The sequence below is a fragment of the Lipotes vexillifer genome, unplaced genomic scaffold, assembly GCF_000442215.2.
Source record: "Lipotes vexillifer unplaced genomic scaffold, Lipotes_vexillifer_v1.1 scaffold1440, whole genome shotgun sequence".
In the NCBI taxonomy this organism is placed as follows: Eukaryota; Metazoa; Chordata; class Mammalia; order Artiodactyla; family Lipotidae; genus Lipotes; species Lipotes vexillifer.
The window spans coordinates 686,441-704,923 of NW_006793946.1; the positions used below are offsets into that span (position 1 = coordinate 686,441).

General features: G+C 34.8%; 1 protein-coding gene across 1 annotated transcript in view; it reads right to left on the reverse strand.

Moving 5' to 3' along the window:
- The window catches only part of GALNT13 (polypeptide N-acetylgalactosaminyltransferase 13), a 223,947-nt gene extending 205,868 nt beyond the window's left edge, over window positions 1-18,079 (reverse strand). Inside the window, exons 1-4 of the mRNA XM_007466908.1 lie at window positions 18,042-18,079; window positions 17,377-17,543; window positions 16,546-16,753; window positions 13,616-13,786 (exon numbers count right to left, since the gene is read on the reverse strand). Coding sequence (XP_007466970.1) covers window positions 13,616-13,786; window positions 16,546-16,753; window positions 17,377-17,543; window positions 18,042-18,079 — 584 coding nt within the window. The remainder of the gene's footprint in view (window positions 1-13,615; window positions 13,787-16,545; window positions 16,754-17,376; window positions 17,544-18,041) is intronic.
- Between the last annotated feature and the right edge of the window lie 404 nt (window positions 18,080-18,483).

An 18,483-nucleotide genomic window follows, 5' to 3' on the forward strand; every position in this document is an offset into this window, starting at 1 on the left:
ATGCTAACACATATATATGGAATCTAAGAAAAAAAAATGTCATGAAGAACCTAGGGGTAAGACGGGAATAAAGACACAGACCTACTAGAGAATGGACTTGAGGATATAGGGAGGAGGAAGGGTAGCTGTGACAAAGTGAGAGAGTGTCATGGACATATATACACTACCAAACGTAAAATAGATAGCTAGTGGGAAGCAGCCGCATAGCACAGGGAGATCAGCTCTGTGCTTTGTGACCACCTAGAGGGGTGGGATAGGGAGGGTGGGAGGGAGGGAGATGCAAGAGGGAAGAGATATGGGAACATATGTATATGTATAACTGATTCACTTTGTTATAAAGCAGAAACTAACACACCATTGTAAAGCAATTATACTCCAATAAAGATGTTAGAAAAATAAATAAATAAAAATTTAAAAATAATAAAAATAAAAGCTAATGGAGCCATGAATGAAAATATCAATAAGTAATATTATGAATAGTAATAATAAAAGAAAAGATTATAATCAGCTTTATCTTATTGTTTTCAGAGTCTAATCAATTTTCAATAGAATTGTAATATTTTAGAGCTTTAAAAGCCCTACAGATTTGGTCAACCAAATTTAATTGCAATGTATTTAAATGACTTGTTCAAGGACCCGCCCCCCACCCCAGGTAGTTAGTGGTCCAGTTAGGAAAACAATTTCTTTCTACATATAAATTTATCTATCTATCTATTTATCTATCTATCTATCTATCTATCTAAATATCTATCTAATCATCTGCCAATCCATCATCTCTCAATTTATCCTTATAACTCACACAACAAAGGATTTGAGGTAGCTAATTCAAAATACACTTTTTCTGAATTCAAGCTCCAAATTTATGTACATGTTTTCCTGTGAATGTTAGTATTGCTCTTCAAAGCAATTTCTTTTAAAGTTATTGAAACATCATTTCTTCTCACTAATCCTTTGATATATCAGGATTCTATTTAATCTTCCTTGGCAAATAACCAAGATCTCTGGAGCAAAAGTATAAAGAAGATTTGTGAGACCATAGCTCAGCTTTAGGCTGTTATTTGAAACGGTCAAATTACACAATATCTAGACTTTTAATGTTTAGCTCTGTATTAATAATATTTCTCATATATTTTAAACCATGATAAAGAAGAATGATAAGCATAAATATTTTATTATTTACACAAATGTGAGGCAAATAGTTGAAATATTTCCATAATTTTGATTTTTTTCAAATCATAAAATACAGTGACTTCATTTTGTTAACCTCTGTGAAGGTTTAGAAACCAAAGGAAAATTAGACGCTGTGAGTATCTCTCTGTCCTTCCATATTCTGTCAACTATACTCAATATAGAAAACAGAAGAAAGGAATCAAAGGCATAGCCATCCTTTTACTAGAGTAATGAATAATTGCATGTTGAATGTAATTAAAGGTTTTTTCAGAGAAAAAATGGGAAGTTTAGTGGAATACTGCACACCACAACATTCATTTGAACATATGTTGAGTAAGGAAATGCAGATTTTGGTACAGAAGAAACTGTTACCTTAAAAGTTTATGCTGACTTAGGCTCTGAGAAGGGAAGCTTGCTCAAATCCTGTAGAGTTTATGGAACACAGTTTCAAAGCTATTTTTATTTTTTCTTTGTTTATTTTATGTTTTTTAGGTTTTGACAAGGTATAACATTTCTTTTTATGAATTTTATTTTATTTTATACAGCAGTTTCTTATTAGTTATCTATTTTATACATATAAGTGTATATATGTCAACCCCAATCTCCCAATTTATCCCACCACCATCCCCCATCCCCCACTCCACTTTCCCACCTTGGTATCCATACATTTGTTCTCTACATCTTCTTCTCTAATTCTGCCTTGCAAACCGGTTCATCTGTACCATTTTTCTACGTTTCACATATATGCGTTAATATATGATATTTGTTTTTCTTTCCAACTTACTTCACTCTGTATGACATTCTCTAGGTCCAACCACGTCTCTACAAAAAAAACAATTTCATTCCTTTTTATGGCTGAGTAATACTCCATGGTATGTGGGTACCACGTCATCTTTATCCATTCCTCTGTTGATGGACATTTAGGTCAGGTCCATGTCCTGGTTATTGTAAATAGTGCTCCAATGAACACTGGGGTGAATGTCTCATTTTGAATTATGGTTTTCTCTGGGTATATGCCTAGTAGTGGGATTACTGGGTCATATGGTAGCTCTATTTTTAGTTTTTTAAGGAACCTCCATACCGTTCTCCATAGTGGCTGTATCAATGTACACTCCCACCAACAATGCAAGTGGGTTCCCTTTTCTCCACATCCTCTCCAGAATTTGTTGAGGCCCTTTCTAACTGTTGTGAGGTGATACCTCATTATAGTTTTGATTTTCATTTCTCTAATAATTAGTGATATTGAGCATTTTTCCATGTGTTTGTTGGCCACATGTATGTCTTCTTTGGAGAAATGTCTATTAACGTCTTCTGTCCATTTTTTGATTTGCTTTTCTTTTTTTTAATCAAAGCTACTTTTTCTTTTTTTTTTTTAAACATCTTTATTGAAGTATAATTGCTTTACAATGGTGTGTTAGTTTCTGCTTTATACCAAAGTGAATCAGCTATACATACACATATTTCCCCATATCTCCTCCCTCTTGCATCTCCCCTCCCACATTCCCTATCCCACCCCTCTAGGTGGTCACAAAACACCGAGGTGATCTCCCTGTTCTATGCACCTGCTTCCCACTAGCTACCTATTTTACATTTGTTAGTGTATACATGTCACTGCTACTCTCTCACTTCATTCCAGCTTACCCTTCCCCCTCCCCGTGTCCTCAAGTCCATTCTCTACATCTGCATCTTTATTCCAGTCCTGCCCTTAGGTTCAATAGAACCATTTTTTTTTCTTTTTTAGATTTCATATATATGTGTTAGCATTCATATTTGTTTTCTTCTTTCTGACTAACTTCACTCAGTATGACAGACTCTAGGTCCATCCACCTCATTACAAATAACTCAATTTCGCTTCTTTCTATGGCTGAGTAATATTCCATTGTATATATGTGCCACATCTTCTTTATCCATTTCTCTGTTGACAGACATTTGCGTTGCGTCCATGTCCTGGCTATTGTAAATAGAGCTGCAATGAACATTGCGGTACATGACTCTTTTTGAATTATGGTTTTCTCAGGGGATATGCCCAGGAGTGGGATTGCTGGGTCGTGTGGTAGTTCTAGTTTTAGTTTTTTAAGGAAGCTCCATACTGTTCTCTATAGTGGCTGTATCAATTTACATTCCCACCAACACTGCAAGAGAGCTCCCTTTTCTCCACACCCTCTCCAGCATTTATTCTTTGAAGATTTTTTGATGATGGCTATTCTGACTGGTGTGAGGTGATACCTCACTGTAGTTCTGATCTGCATTTCTCTAATTATTAGTGATGTTCAGCATCCTTTCACGTGTTTGTTGGCAATCTGTATATCTTCTCTAGAGAAATGTCTATTTAGATCTTCTGCCCTTTTCTGGACTGGGTTGTTTGTTTTATTGATATTCAGCTGCATAAGTTGCTTATAAATTTTGGAGATTAATCCTTTGTCAGTTTCTTCATTTGGAAATATTATCTCCCATTCTGATGGTTGTCTTTTCATCTTGACTATGGTTTCCTTTACTGTGCAAAAGCTCTTAAGTTTGATTAGGTCCCATTTGTTTTTTGCTTTTATTTCCATTTCTCTAGAAGGTGGGTCAAAAAGGATCTTGCTGTGTTTTATGTCATAGAACGTTCTGCCTATGTTCTCCTCTAAGAGTTTTATAGTGTCTGGCCTTAAATTTAAGCCTTTAATCTATTTTGAGTTTATTTTTGTGTATGGTGTTAGGGAGTGTTCTAATTTCATTCTTTTACATGTAGCTGTCCAGTTTTCCCAGCACCATTTATTGAAGAGACTGGCTTTTCTCTATTGTATATTCTTGCATCCTTTATCAAAAATAAGGTGACCATATGTATGTGGGTTTATCTCTGGACTTTCTATCCTGTTCCATTGATCTATATTTCTGTTTCTGTGCCAGTACCATACTGTCTTGATTACTGTAGCTTAGTAGTAGAGTCTGAAGTCTGGGAGCCTGATTCCTCTAGCTCCGTTTTTCTTTCCAAAGATTGCTTTGGCTATTTGAAGTTTTTGTGTTTCCAAACAAATTGTGAAATTTTTTGTTCTAGTTTTGTGAAAAATGCCACTGGTAGTTTGACAGGGATTGCATTGAATCAGTAGATTGCTTTGGGTAGTAGAGTCATTTTCACAATGTTGATTCTTCCAATCCAAGAACATGGTATATCTCTCCATCTGTTTGTATCATCTTTAATTTCTTTCATTAGTGTCTTATAGTTTTGTGCATACAGGTCTTTTGTAACCTTAGGTAGGTTTATTCCTAGGTATTTTTTTTTTTTTTTTTGCTGCAATGGTACATGGGAGTGTTTCCTAATTTCTCTTTCAGATTTTCCATCATTAGTGTCTAGGAATGCAAGAGATTTCTGTGCATTAATTTTGTATTCCGCTACTTTACCAAATTCATTGATTAGCTTTAGTAGTTTTCTGGTAGCGTCTTTAGGATGCTGTATGTATAGTATCATGTCATCTGCCAACAATGACAACTTTACTTCTTCTTTTCCGATTTGGATTCCTTTTATTTCTTTTTCTTCTCTGATTGCTGTGGCTAAAAGTTCCAAAACTATGTTGAATAACAGTTGTGAAAGTGGGCAACATTGTCTTGTTCCTATCTTAGAGGAAATGGTTTCAGTTTTTCACCACTGAGAACGATGTTGGCCATGGGTTTGTCATATATGGCCTTTATTATGTTGAGGTAAGTTCCCTCTATGCCTACTTTCTGGACGGTTTTTATCATAAATAGGCGTTGAATTTTGTCAAAAGCTTTTTCTACACCTACTGAGATGATCATATGGTTTTTATCCTTTGATTTGTTAATATGGTGTATCACATTGATTGATTTCCATATATTGAAGAATCCTTGCATTCCTGGGATAAACCCCACTTGAGCATGGTGTATGATCATTTTAATGTGCTCTTGGATTCTCTTTGCTAGTATTTTGTTGAGGATTTTTGCATTTATGTTCGTCAGTGATATTGGCCTGTAGTTTTCTCTTTTTGTGACATCTTTGTCTGGTTTTGGTATCAGGGTGATGGTGGCCTCGTAGAATGAGTTTGGGAGTGATCCTCCCTCTGCTATATTTTGGAAGAGTTTGAGAAGGATAGGTGTTAGCTCTTCTCTAAATGTTTGTTAGAATTTGCCTGTGAAGCCATCTGGTCCTTGGCTTTTGTTTGTTGGAAGATTTTTAATCACAGCGTCAATTTCAGTACTTGTGATTGGTTTGTTTATATTTTCTATTTCTTCCTGGCTCAGTCTCAGAAGGTTATGCTTTTCTAAGAATTTGCCCATTTCTTCCAGATTGTCCATTTTATTGGCATGGAGTTGTTTGTAGTAATCTCTCATGATCCTTTGTATTTCTTCAGTGTCAGTTGTTACTTCTCCTTTTCCATTTCTAATTCTATTGATTTGAGTTTTCTCCCCTTTTTTCTTGATGAGTTTGGCTAATGGTTTATTGACTTTGTTTTTCTTCTCAAAGAACCAGCCTTTAGTTTTTTTTTTTTTTTTTTTGCGGTATGTGGGCCTCTCACTGTTGTGGCCTCTCCCGTTGCGGAGCACAGGCTCCGGACGCGCAGGCCCAGCGGCCATGGCTCACGGGCCCAGCCGCTCCGCGGCACGCGGGATCCTCCCAGACCGGGGCACGAACCCGCATCCCCTGCACCGGCAGGCGGACTCTCAACCACTGCGCCACCAGGGAAGCCCTAGCCTTTAGTTTTACTGATCTTTACTATTGTTTCCTTCATTTCTTTTTCATTTATTTCTGATCTGATCTTTATGATTTCTTCTGCTAATTTTGGGGGTTTTTTGTTCTTCTTTCTCTAATTGCTTTAGGTGTAATGTTAGGTTGTTTATTTGAGATGTTTCTTATTTCTTGAGGTAGGATTGTATTGCTATAAACTTCCTTCTTAGAACTACTGTTGCTGCATCCCATAGGGTCCTGTTTTCATTGTCATTTGTTTCAAGGTATTTTTTAGTTTCCTCTTTGATTTCTTCAGCAATCTGTTGGTGATTTAGTAGTGTATTGTTTAGCCTCCATGTGTTTGTATTTGTTACAGATTTTTTCCCATAATTGATATCGAGTCTCATAGCGTTGTTGTCGGAAAAGATACTTGATACTATTTCAATTTTCTTAAATTTAGCAAGGCTTTATTTGTGACCCAAGATATGATCTGTCCTGGAAAATGTTGTATGAGCACTTGAGAAGAAAGTGTATTCTGTTGTGTTGGGATGGAATGTCCTTTAAATATCAATTAAGTCCACCTTGTTTAATGTATCATTTAAAGCCTGTGTTTCCTTATTTCTTTTCATTTAGGATGATCTGTCCATTGGTGAACGTGGGGTGTTAAAGTCCCCTACTATGATTGTGTTACTGTTGATTTCCCCTTTTATGGCTGTTAGCATTTGCTTTATGTATTGAGGTGCTCCTTTGTTGGGTGAATAAATATTTACAATTGTTATATCCTCTTCTTGGATCGACCCCTTGATCATTATGTAGTGTCCTTCTTTGTCTCTTGTAATAGTCTTTATTTTAAAGACTATTTTGTCTGATATGAGAATTGCTACTCCAGGTTTCTTTTGATTTCCACTTGCGTGGAATATCTTTTTCCATCCCCTCACATTCCGTCTGTATGTGTCTCTAGGTCAATGGGTCTCTTTTAGACAGCATATATACGGGTCTTGTTTTTGTATTGATTCAGCCAGTCTATGTCTTTTGGTTGGAACATTTACATTTAAGGTAGTTATCAATATGTATGTTCCTGTTACCATTTTCTAAATTGTTTTGGGTTTATTATTGTAGCTCTTTTCCTTCTCTTGTGTTTCCTGCCTAGAGACGTTCCTTTAGCATTTGTTGTAAAGCAGGTTTGGTGGTGCTGAATTCTCTTAGATTTTGCTTGTCTGTAAAGGTTTTGATTTCTCCGTCTAATCTGAATGAGATCCTTGCTGGGTAGAGTAATTCTGGTTGTAGGTTTTTCCCTTTCATCCCTTTAAATGTGTCCTGCCACTCCTTCTGGCTTGCACAGTTTCTGCTGAAAGATCATCTGTTACCCTTATGGGGATTCCCCTGGATGTTATTTGTTGTTTTTTCCTTGCTGCTTTTTTTTTTTTTTTGAGTTTCCTTGCTGCTTTTAATTTTTGATAGTTTGATTAATATGTGTCTGGGCATGTTTCTCCCTGGATTTATCCTGTATGGGATTCTCTTCTCCTCCCATACTTGACTGACTATTTCCTTTCCCATATTAGGGAAGTTTTCAACTATAATCTCTTCAAATATTTTCTCAGTCCCTTTCTTTTTCTCCTCTTCTTCTGGAACCCCTATAATTCGAATGTTGGTGTGTTTAATGTTGTCCCAAAGGTCTCTGAAACTGTCCTCAATTCTTTTCATTCTTTTTCCTTTATTCTGCTCTGTGGTAGTTATTTCCACTGTTTTATCTTCCATGTGACTTATCCATTCTTCTGCCTCAGTTATTCTGCTAGTAATTACTTCTAGAGAATTTTTAATTTCATTTTTTGTGCTGTTCATCATTGTTTATTTGCTCTTTAGTTCTTCTAGGTCCTTGTTAAATGTTTCTTGTATTTTCTCCATTCTGTTTCCCAGATTTTGGATCATCTTTACTATCATTACTCTGAATTCTTTTTCAGGTAGATTGCCTATTTCCTCTTCATATGTTTGGTCTGTTGGGTTTTTACCTTGCTCCTTCATGTGCTGTGTATTTCTCTGTCTTCTCACTTTGCTTAACTCACTGTTTTGGGGGTCTCCTTTTTGCAGGCTGCAGGTTCGTAGTTCCCGTTGTTTTTGGTGCCTGCCCCCAGTGGCTAAGGTTGGTTCAGTGGGTTGTGTAGGCTTCCTGGTGGAGGGCACTGGTACCTGTGTTCTGGTGGATGAAATTGGATCTTGTCTTTCTGGTGGGCAGACCACGTCTGGCGCTATGTTTTGGGGTGTCTGTGGCTTTATTATGATTTTAGGCAGCCTCTCTGCTAATGGGTGTGGTTGTGTTCCTGTCTTGCTAGTTGTTTGGCATAGGGTGTCCAGCACTGTAGCTTGCTGGTTGTTGAGTGGAGCTGGGTCTTAGCATTGAGATGGAGATCTCTCGGAGAACTTTAGCCGTTTGATATTATGTGGAGCCAGGGGGTGTCTGGTGGACCAATGTTCTGAACTCGGCTCTCCCTCCTCAGAGGCACAGGCTTGACACCTGGCCGGAGCACCAAGACCCTGTCAGCCACACGGCTGCTAGTGTTGGAGGGTCTCCTGCAGAGGCAGGGGTTGGCTGTGGTGTACCACGGGGACAAGGACACTGGCAGCAGAAGTTCTGGGAAGTACTCCTTGGCATGAGCCCTCCCAGAGTCTGCCATTAGTCCCCTGAGACCTAAGTTTTTGTTTTATGGGATAAAATTTTCAACATGTAGTTAAATCTGGTCTTCCTAAAGTCAGGCTGCCTGCAGCAGCAACTTTTTCCAGTCCCTCTTCCAAGCCTAATCAAAGTTATTTTTAAAGGACAGTTTGCTTAGTATGGGCAAATGGCTCGTCTCTGCCAAAGAATCCATTTACCAAGAAATATTCGAATCAAATACCTTAACCTGTGCTTAAAGACCTATATTACCAAAAAAGAATAGTTATTTTTTCCTTTTTCCTTAATCCTTTTTCATAATCCTCATCACCTGATAAAACTCTAAGCTTCCAAAGAGAATGTACAGTAAATGGTGCAAATTTTAATCTTTCCTTTTGCTTTCATTTAATGCTTCAGAGGGGTCAATATAACAATGGGGCCAGATGTTTTAAAATGTTTTTGTTAATGTGATACAATTATTCAGTATATAAATGTGGTAATTAGTTCATCACCCTGTAATCTTTCTATACCACTCCTGTTTTCTTCTCATCTCAACAGACTGCTAGGAATGTCTTGTAAATTATCCCCTAAACCATTAGGAAGTAATATACTGTAAATTTACTATTTTCTCCAAGGAATACAGATTTACAGATACCACTTGAGGTAGAATTTTTCTTTTTCTCAAAGTCAACATATATTAGATTTTAACACAAGTAGGGTTGAATGTTGGACTGTTGAACATTCTGAAGTCCTTTCAAAGTCTGTTCTATGCACAGCCTTGACCTTTCCCTGTGCTGTTGCTTTAGTATCTCCTATTGTAAAGAAGTGTCTCACAGGCTTTTCTGTTTCAGCTTTCTTTCCTCCAATTTAAAAGTGTATTTTCATTGGACTGAGGAAAATACAATAAAGAAAACCTGATAGATAAAAATTAAGAAATATATTACTAGTTGCTATTATAGAATTACAAATATTGTCTTATATTTGTATAAGATTTTACAGAATAAACTAGGTGTTTTTCATTTATTATACTTCCTAGAGGAACTATAAATTGGAGTCAGTAATGATTTGGGGGGAGAAAATAAAATTGGCAAAAGGTATACAAGAATACTAAAACAAATTTCATATTGCTTGATTGCATAATTCTAAAGAGACTACATTATTGCAAAAACTAGATCACAGACATACATGGCAAAAACATAAAGTGTAAACTCTTAGTTGACTTTAGACTATTAAAAATAGAGACAGGGCTTAGTAAAAAAATTTAGATATTAACAGCCACTAAAATTTTTATTTGTGATAAAATGTTAATGGCATAGAAAAATACTAATGTATCAATTTTTAAATTGTGGGGAAATGTATCTGGAAAGAAATGCTCTGGAAGTAAATATAACAAAATACTAAAAGAGCTGGTTCATTGGTGTTGTGCTTCTTTAAACTTATAGATACTTGTCACATTTATTTTTCAATGCATATATCTGTTACTTATATTACCAGAAATAAATTTAAAATAACTATTTTCAAATAGTTTCAAATTTCATTTAATATTTTATAGCACTTCACCAGTTAAGCAAGGCAGGGAGAAAAATTTTCCATTTTATAGTTGAGAGGAATTGGGTAAATTCTCAATAGGAGGAGCTTGAAATAAAACCCAGATCCTCCAAAGCCAGCTTTAATGCTTCTGTGATATCATACTAGAAGGATACAGGAAATAATATATGTGAATATTCTATGGGTTTTTCACAATGATTGTAATCCAAGTTGTTATTAATACCATAGTTTAATTTATTTGATCTTCTTTATAAATTCCTAATTCCAATTGAGAGAAAAATAAATGTATGAGATCAGACAAATGTTAATAAAAATGGATACCAAAGTCAAATGTGTCAGAAATAAAAACTCATAATTATCAATACATCTATGTTTCATTTATTATGCTAGCATGGATTAGAAGAAAATCTAACTCTTTTGTTTTACTTTAGAAAAATACTGAACATGGTACTCAATGTAAGAAAGAAGGGAGTCATACTGAGAATATTAATAATGACTAAATGTGAAAAAAGTCCATAAGGTAAGACACAAAGGGTAAAGAAAGATAAATAGACTTGATAAATAACCCGTAGGCTTTTAATTAAGTAATCTATTTCAATCAGTGAGAAATTAAAGTAGAAACTAATACTTTTATAACTATTTATTTAGGGTTACTTACAGAGCATTAATTAGGAGACTAACGCCATCAATAAGATTAAAGAGCCAGGTTCTTTTCCAGAAGCACACACCACTCTTATCAGTTGTCACAATTTAACTCCTGTACATCCACTCTCTAGCCAGTTGTCCTGGCCTTTTCCCCTTATCCAGCAGACTTACAGCTGGTGCCAGATAGTGAGCCACTTTAGTGCAGAGATAGCTCTATTCAGCTTTGCATGTGTAGAACCTAACACAGTGCTCAACAGTGTTCGTGTATGTGTTTTTGCATGTGGAAAAACATGCAAAACTAAACTATTGCTCATTTCAATAGCCTGAACCAAATCAACTGAACAGTTATATTTAGTATATAGAAAAAATGCATACTACACCCCCAAACTAATTAAATGATTTAGGAGATTATCTGCACTACCAGATAACTTATGCTACCAGTTAAAATATCTCATTTTTAAAATGTTGCTAAGTTTAATAAGTGCAAAACATTATGCAGGTGAAAGAAAACACATCAACAGAGCATATTTGACACACAGGCTCCTGGTTTATGACCCCTGGTTTAACGATTTGATTACTGTATTGTTGCACATGTAATTGAGATATTCCTGAAAAGTCATATAATTTGACTACTAAAATATCAAGGACAGTTTACTGATTAAAGAAGACTAAATAGAAAGAAGAACAAAGCTGGACTATGTATGCTATGCTATTATTCCAAACTCATAACTTCACAATTGCCAAGCATTTCGCAAACTCCATTTATTATCAAAAAGAAAATATCAAAGCCCAGAGGTTGAGAATAGAATAATAAGTATAACCATTATAAACTTTATTTTAAATGAGGTATAACTAAGGTTAGGTTACAAGTTCAAGTTGTTCCTCTATGTATGCAAATGCATGATTGTATTTCTAAATGATGACTAACTAGCCAATTATAGTCACTAGAAAGTTCTGTCATAACTGACATTTTAAATAAAGCATTATAAAGAAAACCAAAATTTCAACCTAATTTTAATCACTTTAGCTATTCAGAATTCTGTTATCAAGTAGGAAAAAAATTGTCTTTAACACCTAGAATGATTTATCTGTTTGTATGAATGTGAGAAAAATGATCACATCCTCGAGTAATAGATTACAAGTACAAAGAATGTTCACATTACAGCTATGCTGATGAAAATTACCTGCAGGCTATTACAACACAGCCAGTGAATTAATTAACCTTTTGCCATAAGAATCTAGAAACTTCAGCAAAGACTGAGCTTTCTTTTTCTCTTGCTCCAGCTCTCTTAGCATTGAAATACTGCTCCTTCACAGTGAAATACTGTGCAGTTATTAAGGCAAACAAATAAAATATACTCAGATTTCATCATCTCTCCATGTTATTACAGTAAAATCACATAAATTGTAATGAAAATATAGCAATTTGGATGTTTCCTCTTTTGCTTTAGTTAATGAAAGATGAGAAATAATGGTAGATTTCTATGTAGATCTTTACTTTTATGAATAAGATGAGCAATTTCTTACTATGAATGTTGGCTAGCTCTTAATTATTTACCTTTTGACTCCGTGAGAAGATAAAGTTTAAAAAAGTATGTCTTTTGCCAATGTGTTAAAAAAATAAGTATGCACATGCAATCTTTTAAACCTCTTTTTCAAATAAATAACACATTGCCTATATTTGAGTGTATTGGTCATGTATTTTGATAATTTTCACTTGGGATCTGAAGCTGAAAAATTATCTAACACTAAATGAAACCATGATCTAAGAAAACAGGATTTCTAACAAACAATTGTAATATGAGCCATTGTATTTCCTCAAGTTGTTAGAGGCAAGGATCAATAAGACAAGGTGAATGTGAAGATGACAGCAAGAGTTAAGGACTGCTAAATTACACTCAAAATATTGACATAATAACTTCATATCCTTACGCAACCGTTTGCAACTACATGTTATTTTCTTTTTGATGTAGTTAATATATCCTTAAGAGGGTTAACAGTCCCAATACTTAATTGTCCAATAACAAGCACTGAGAGCTGTTCACTTCCATTAGCCAATTTTTTGAGCTAGTTTTAATTAATTCATTATATAATTAGTCTTGCCAATGGATAAGTCATTCTCTCAGTAGGCTAGGAGACATTCTTGTCTAGATAATGGGTTATATATATTGTTTTAGAATGTTAGGGTACTTCTTTATTGTTCCAACCAAGTGATGATTTACCAAATTCATCTTTAAAGAGCTAAACTAGTGAACTCCCTCCCCAAGTATTGTTCAGGAAATCAATTTTTGGTTGCAGGCAAGAGGCACACAATAATACGTTAAAATAAGAAGGTGATAATTTTATATTAATAACGTAGATAATGCTTATCTAGACAACTAAAGATTTATATGATAGTTCTTATTTTGTATTAAGGGCAAACACATATTTTAAACATAAATATTTCAAATTAAGTAGCTTTTTAAATAATTTAGAACAAACAATAAATCCTTCACAATTGTTCGTATATTAAAATTTTCCAAATGGATCTTTCTTTTGTATCTATAGGGAAGATAGCTCTTTAAGGTTGGTAAATTTAAAATATTTACTGAAACATTTTTGGTTATACCTCTGTTATAAACTATATTACATCTACCTGAAGTATCAAGGCTAACACATACCTGTCACATAGAAAATTCACAATACATATATTTTGAATGTAAGAATACATAGTTTCAAAAAAATTGGCACTTCTTCCAGTACTTAAATTTGTCTGTGCAATTTAAAGTAGATTTAATGTTGTCACTGATTCTTAGATGATCATGTAAAACGTGATAATACATATATGCATATGAATAAAAAGTATATGTCTTCAAAAGTCTAAAAAATGATCATACAAATTGATAATATTCCTTAATTATTATAGGAATACACATGCTATGCTTTGGAAGATATGCTCTACATACCTAACAGGTAATGTTCTGTCTCCTTTCCTTCTATCCATTTCTCTTTGGGGAACAGGATACCAACGGAAATTCAGTTTCCAGTTAAAACCCCCGTAAGTCATGTCTGACCCGGCCATATATTCAAAGGTATCATCACTAATCACATCAATGATGGGGCATACAACTGTTTTCCTGCAGAAAAATTAAAATCAGTTTACATATAAATAATAATTTAAATGTTACCTTAGTTTCTTTAAACTTAATATAGCTGATATGTTGAAATTTAATTATTTTGTGACTTTAATTTGCCTTTATTTTCATGTTACCCTTTTCCTCTGTAAAATTGCTTCCTTTCACTGCATCTTACTTCAGTCTACTTTTATTCTATCATGTATAATCTAATCAAATATACTGATCTTCAAGCTGACTTCCAAATGCATTCTAAATACTAACTCAGTGGGATGAACATGGTCTATTTTTCATAAAACCTCCACTCACAGCATGATTAGTAGAGCTGCTTTGATATTATGCATCATTTTAGCTATAGACCACTGAAAATCAACAGCATGCGGGGAGTGAAGAATGAATGATGGCAAATTAGATCTGGTAGTTTGACTCTCAAAGGCAATAGGTAAGTTTAAAGAGATAGTTCAGAGAAAATCTTCATAGAAAAACAAACAAATGAAAATCCAAGAAGCAACGATAAAAATCATCATCATCAGTATAAGTAAATATTTCCTATGAATGACATTAGTGTCATGACAATTTCTGAGTGAATTGTCCTAGACTTATAGTTTACACTAAAATAAAAAAAAAGAAGCTTACACTAACAATCTACATATTTTAAGATGGGAAAAGATAAGCAACTTCAGTTTCTGGTGTTTTATGACCCATTTTTTCTTAAAGTAAGAGGAAGAGCCAGGAGATTTGGGTTTTTTTAATTTTATTGAAATATAGTTGATTTACAATGTGTTAATTTCTGCTGTTCAGCAAAGTGATTCAGTTATACATATATAGATTTGATTCTCTTGATGGTGGCTTTTTAGGGTAAGGAACTTTTCACCATGGGAGATCACTAGGTAGTCTTTTAATCCATGTTGTGCTTTCTCCAGTCTTCCCCTATTCCAGGTTTATATGTTTTATTATGGAATCAAGCTTTTGTCATCGCCACAGTAAATGTTCAAACAACTGTGCCTTGTTTGTAGCTAATTCCTAAGAGTAGAGCTTGCTTTTCATATAAGATAGAAGGTAAACATACAATTGAATCACCCATAGATGTAAACATACAATTGAATCACCAATAGATGTGGAAAGCAAGGACATGCTGTCCATTATTTATTCTGGTTTTGTAATACCAGCATCACCAACACTCATTTTCTATTTGGTCTTATATGCCACACAATTGGCCCACGCATAGAGTTCTCTGAAATTAATAGATTTAATTTAGCCTTGGAAAAACTTCTTGGGAACTTTGGTCCTTATAAAAGCAATATCTTTCTCTCTTTCTTCATTACATTTAATAATTTAAATTATAGGGAGATGAAATTAGATCTAATAACCTTGAATAGGACTTTATTATCTAGTTATGGCAACTTTACAACATATAAGCAGGACAAGGCATTAGAGTTCATTATATGCAAATACAATCTAAATATGTTGTTAGATGAAAAAAATAAATGATCCATTCATGACCACAGTGAAACAACATTGTATTAAAAACTCACTAAGTTGAATATGAAACACGTGTTTTAAAAAGCAGCATAATGTATGAAAAGCTGCCAGGAAATGAATTTAAGAGGTTCTAAGTTCATTATACTTTGCCAACCTTACCTTCCTGTGCATACTGTACAATACACAGAATGGAAGAATGTTATTAGCCATATATTACACTCAGTTGACTAAAAGGTTCCCACTGCTTTCTTCAACTGCTATGGTTCATTTTACTGACAACTTCTATCCATCTTCCTGGCAAGTACCAAATCCTGCCATTTATGTGATATAGCTGCACTAGCTCACACTAAGCAGCCCCTGTCTTGGAAGCTTAATTAAAAACTTCAATTCTAAAAAGACCTTTTGACTGTAGGTGAAATGACTATGCAAGCAAGGTGTTATGCAATGCTTTGTTACTATATCAGACAGCAATCAGCATAGCTGTCTTCATTAGGCGCTTAGGAATGGCACTCATTTACCACCCATGTTTATGAGTATATGCAAAAAACCCACTTCATAGCATCATCATCAGAAAGAATTTCAGCTAACTATGAGGGTTCTTAATTTCTATATTCTTCAACTTTTCAGATTTCATAATATGTCTGTACAAAAGGACAATATTATTTAAATAAACATTCTTACAGCTGTGCTTTCTATGCTTTTTTTTTTTTTAAATCCTGGTTTCATTTCAGTGGGGTGCATGAGTGTGAGTTTATTTTTAAGATCTTCAGGGTGGCTTTGGACTAGACTTTGAATAAGGGCACTGACGTAGTAAAGGGAAGATTGTTCTGGGAGTGGGAAGAACTAAATTGCTGTTCCCATCACTTCCAATAACTGGGACAAGCTATTTAACTCATTTGCTCCTCCCTATTATTAAATACAGACAAGAATACCTTTATTACCTACCTCACAGGGTGATGGTGAAGACAAAGGTGCTTTGAAAATGTATTTTATACAATATGATACTATTTTTGATTGGACTGATTTCCGTCACCTATAAAATGAATATTCAGCACATCTTTACTACTTGAATTGTTTGACTATTTCTTAATCAAATACTCAGATTCAGCATAAATAAGCCAAGGTCCTTATTAAATAAGGAGTAGGGGGCCTACTTTTTTAAAAGCTAGGAAATAAACATTCTGAAAATAGAAACTTGGAAGAAAAGTTTTGATGGACAGCTGAAAATGTCCTAACGGGTTCAGTCAAAACCCAGACAGACATAACACATGAATTCTTACCTGTCTTCCTTTATTCTTGCCAGCAAGGGCTCCAACCATCCTAACGTGCATTCACAGTGTGCATCGAGAAAAGTTATGACCTGTCCTTTTGAAGCAGCTGCTCCTCGAAGGCGGGCACGTATTAACCCAGAGCGCTCTTCCATTCTAATAATTTTTACCGGCACTTCTAAATTTTTCACATAATTATCTAATGTCAACTTGAGAAAATCTGTAACGTGCAATAAGAATTTATAAAGTTTTGAAACTGTTTTAAGACAGAGAAGAGATACTACTAACCAGATGGAAATTCAACATGCAGAAATGGTGGTAAACTCCTATCAACTTTTTTTGCATTGTACAAAATAAAGATGTAGAGATTTCATCAGTGAATTAGTATACAGTTCATTATGATTCTGTCACTTGGCTGACAAGGATAAGGATATACTAGGAAGTTAATATACCAGAATCTAATTTAGAAACTGGGCCACATTGGCAAATGCAATCTCCTTAATTATAAGTTATTTTTCTTTTACCTACACTAAAAAAAATAAAAAGACAAATATCCACAAAGTCATATAAATGCTCAGTCATAAGATCAACTGAGTTTGGGAAAAAAAGAAACACTTATGAAAGTCATTTTGGCTGATTTCTTAGGTTAGTAAGAACCATGGAATCATGAGATAAACTGAAAGAATTTGTTACTTGTTTCTGGAGTTGGTATATTAATGAAAATTTGATAGGTGGTTACAGAGTTAGTATAATTACAAGGAAAATACAGATCATTGCCCACTTATCTTTTTGAATACAGTTAAGCTTTCTAATTAAAAAAATATACAAAAAAAATACTTGTACCTCTTTCACTGGCATCATCTACCAAGATGACCTCAGAGAGTAGATAGTGTGGAGAACGATTTATAACACTGTAAACAGTTCTAAGGAGAGTGCTCCAAGCTTCATTATGAAATACAATGACTACACTTGTGTTTGGAAGTTCATCAGGGTAGACCTTTGTCTTGCATCTGGAAGAGAGGAAAGAAGAGGGACATGCTAAGAAGTTCATTTTTCATTCTGATCATTGTAATAAAAATATCCATTATGACACAACTTTAGACTTGAAAGCCCCTTACTACAGAAACACTTTATGATTATCTAAAATTATTTTCCCTTTAATATTTGCTGTGAGTAATCTACTTGGCACTTTGAAAATTAAATATGCATACTTACTAATATTATGTTAACTGATTTTATTTTTGACTAATTTTACATTAACTCCAGGGAACAAAGAGGCATGATTTACACAAGTCTAAGAAAGCTAAAATAGCATTCTGAGTCAATCAGCAGAAGACCAGGTACAACAGGGACAGATGAATTCACTTAGTAGATATAATTGTCTTCTTTGTTTAGAAAAAGAGTTATTGTATAACTCAAAAAGTCTTAAGAACATAAAAAGGCATATGTTCACAGGATTTTGAAGCTTGTAAAACTGAAATGATTTTTCTGTTCTAAAATCTAGTCACGAACGCTTTTCATTCTGTTTGAGAATGCCATAATCCATGTCTACTTTGAGGTAAAGATTTAGGGGCCAGGATACACTTTACAGATTCTCAATGCGTACTATACAATCAAAATCGGAGATTATGTAAGGGTATAGGCTACCAGAACATCTCAAACTTTAATGTGCAGAGGAATTGTCTAGGGATTTGTTAAAATGCAGATTCTGGTTCCGAAGATCTGGGCTGCAGCCTGAGAATATTCAGCTTTTAAAAAGTTTCTAGGGGCTTCCCTGGTGGCGCAGTGGTTGAGAATCTGCCTGCTGATGCAGGGGACACGAGTCCATGCCCCAGTCCGGGAAGATCCCACATGCCGCGGAGCGGCTGGGCCCGTGAGCCATGGCCGCTGGGCCTGCGCGTCCGGAGCCTGTGTTCCGCAACGGGAGAGGCCACGACAGTGAGAGGCAAG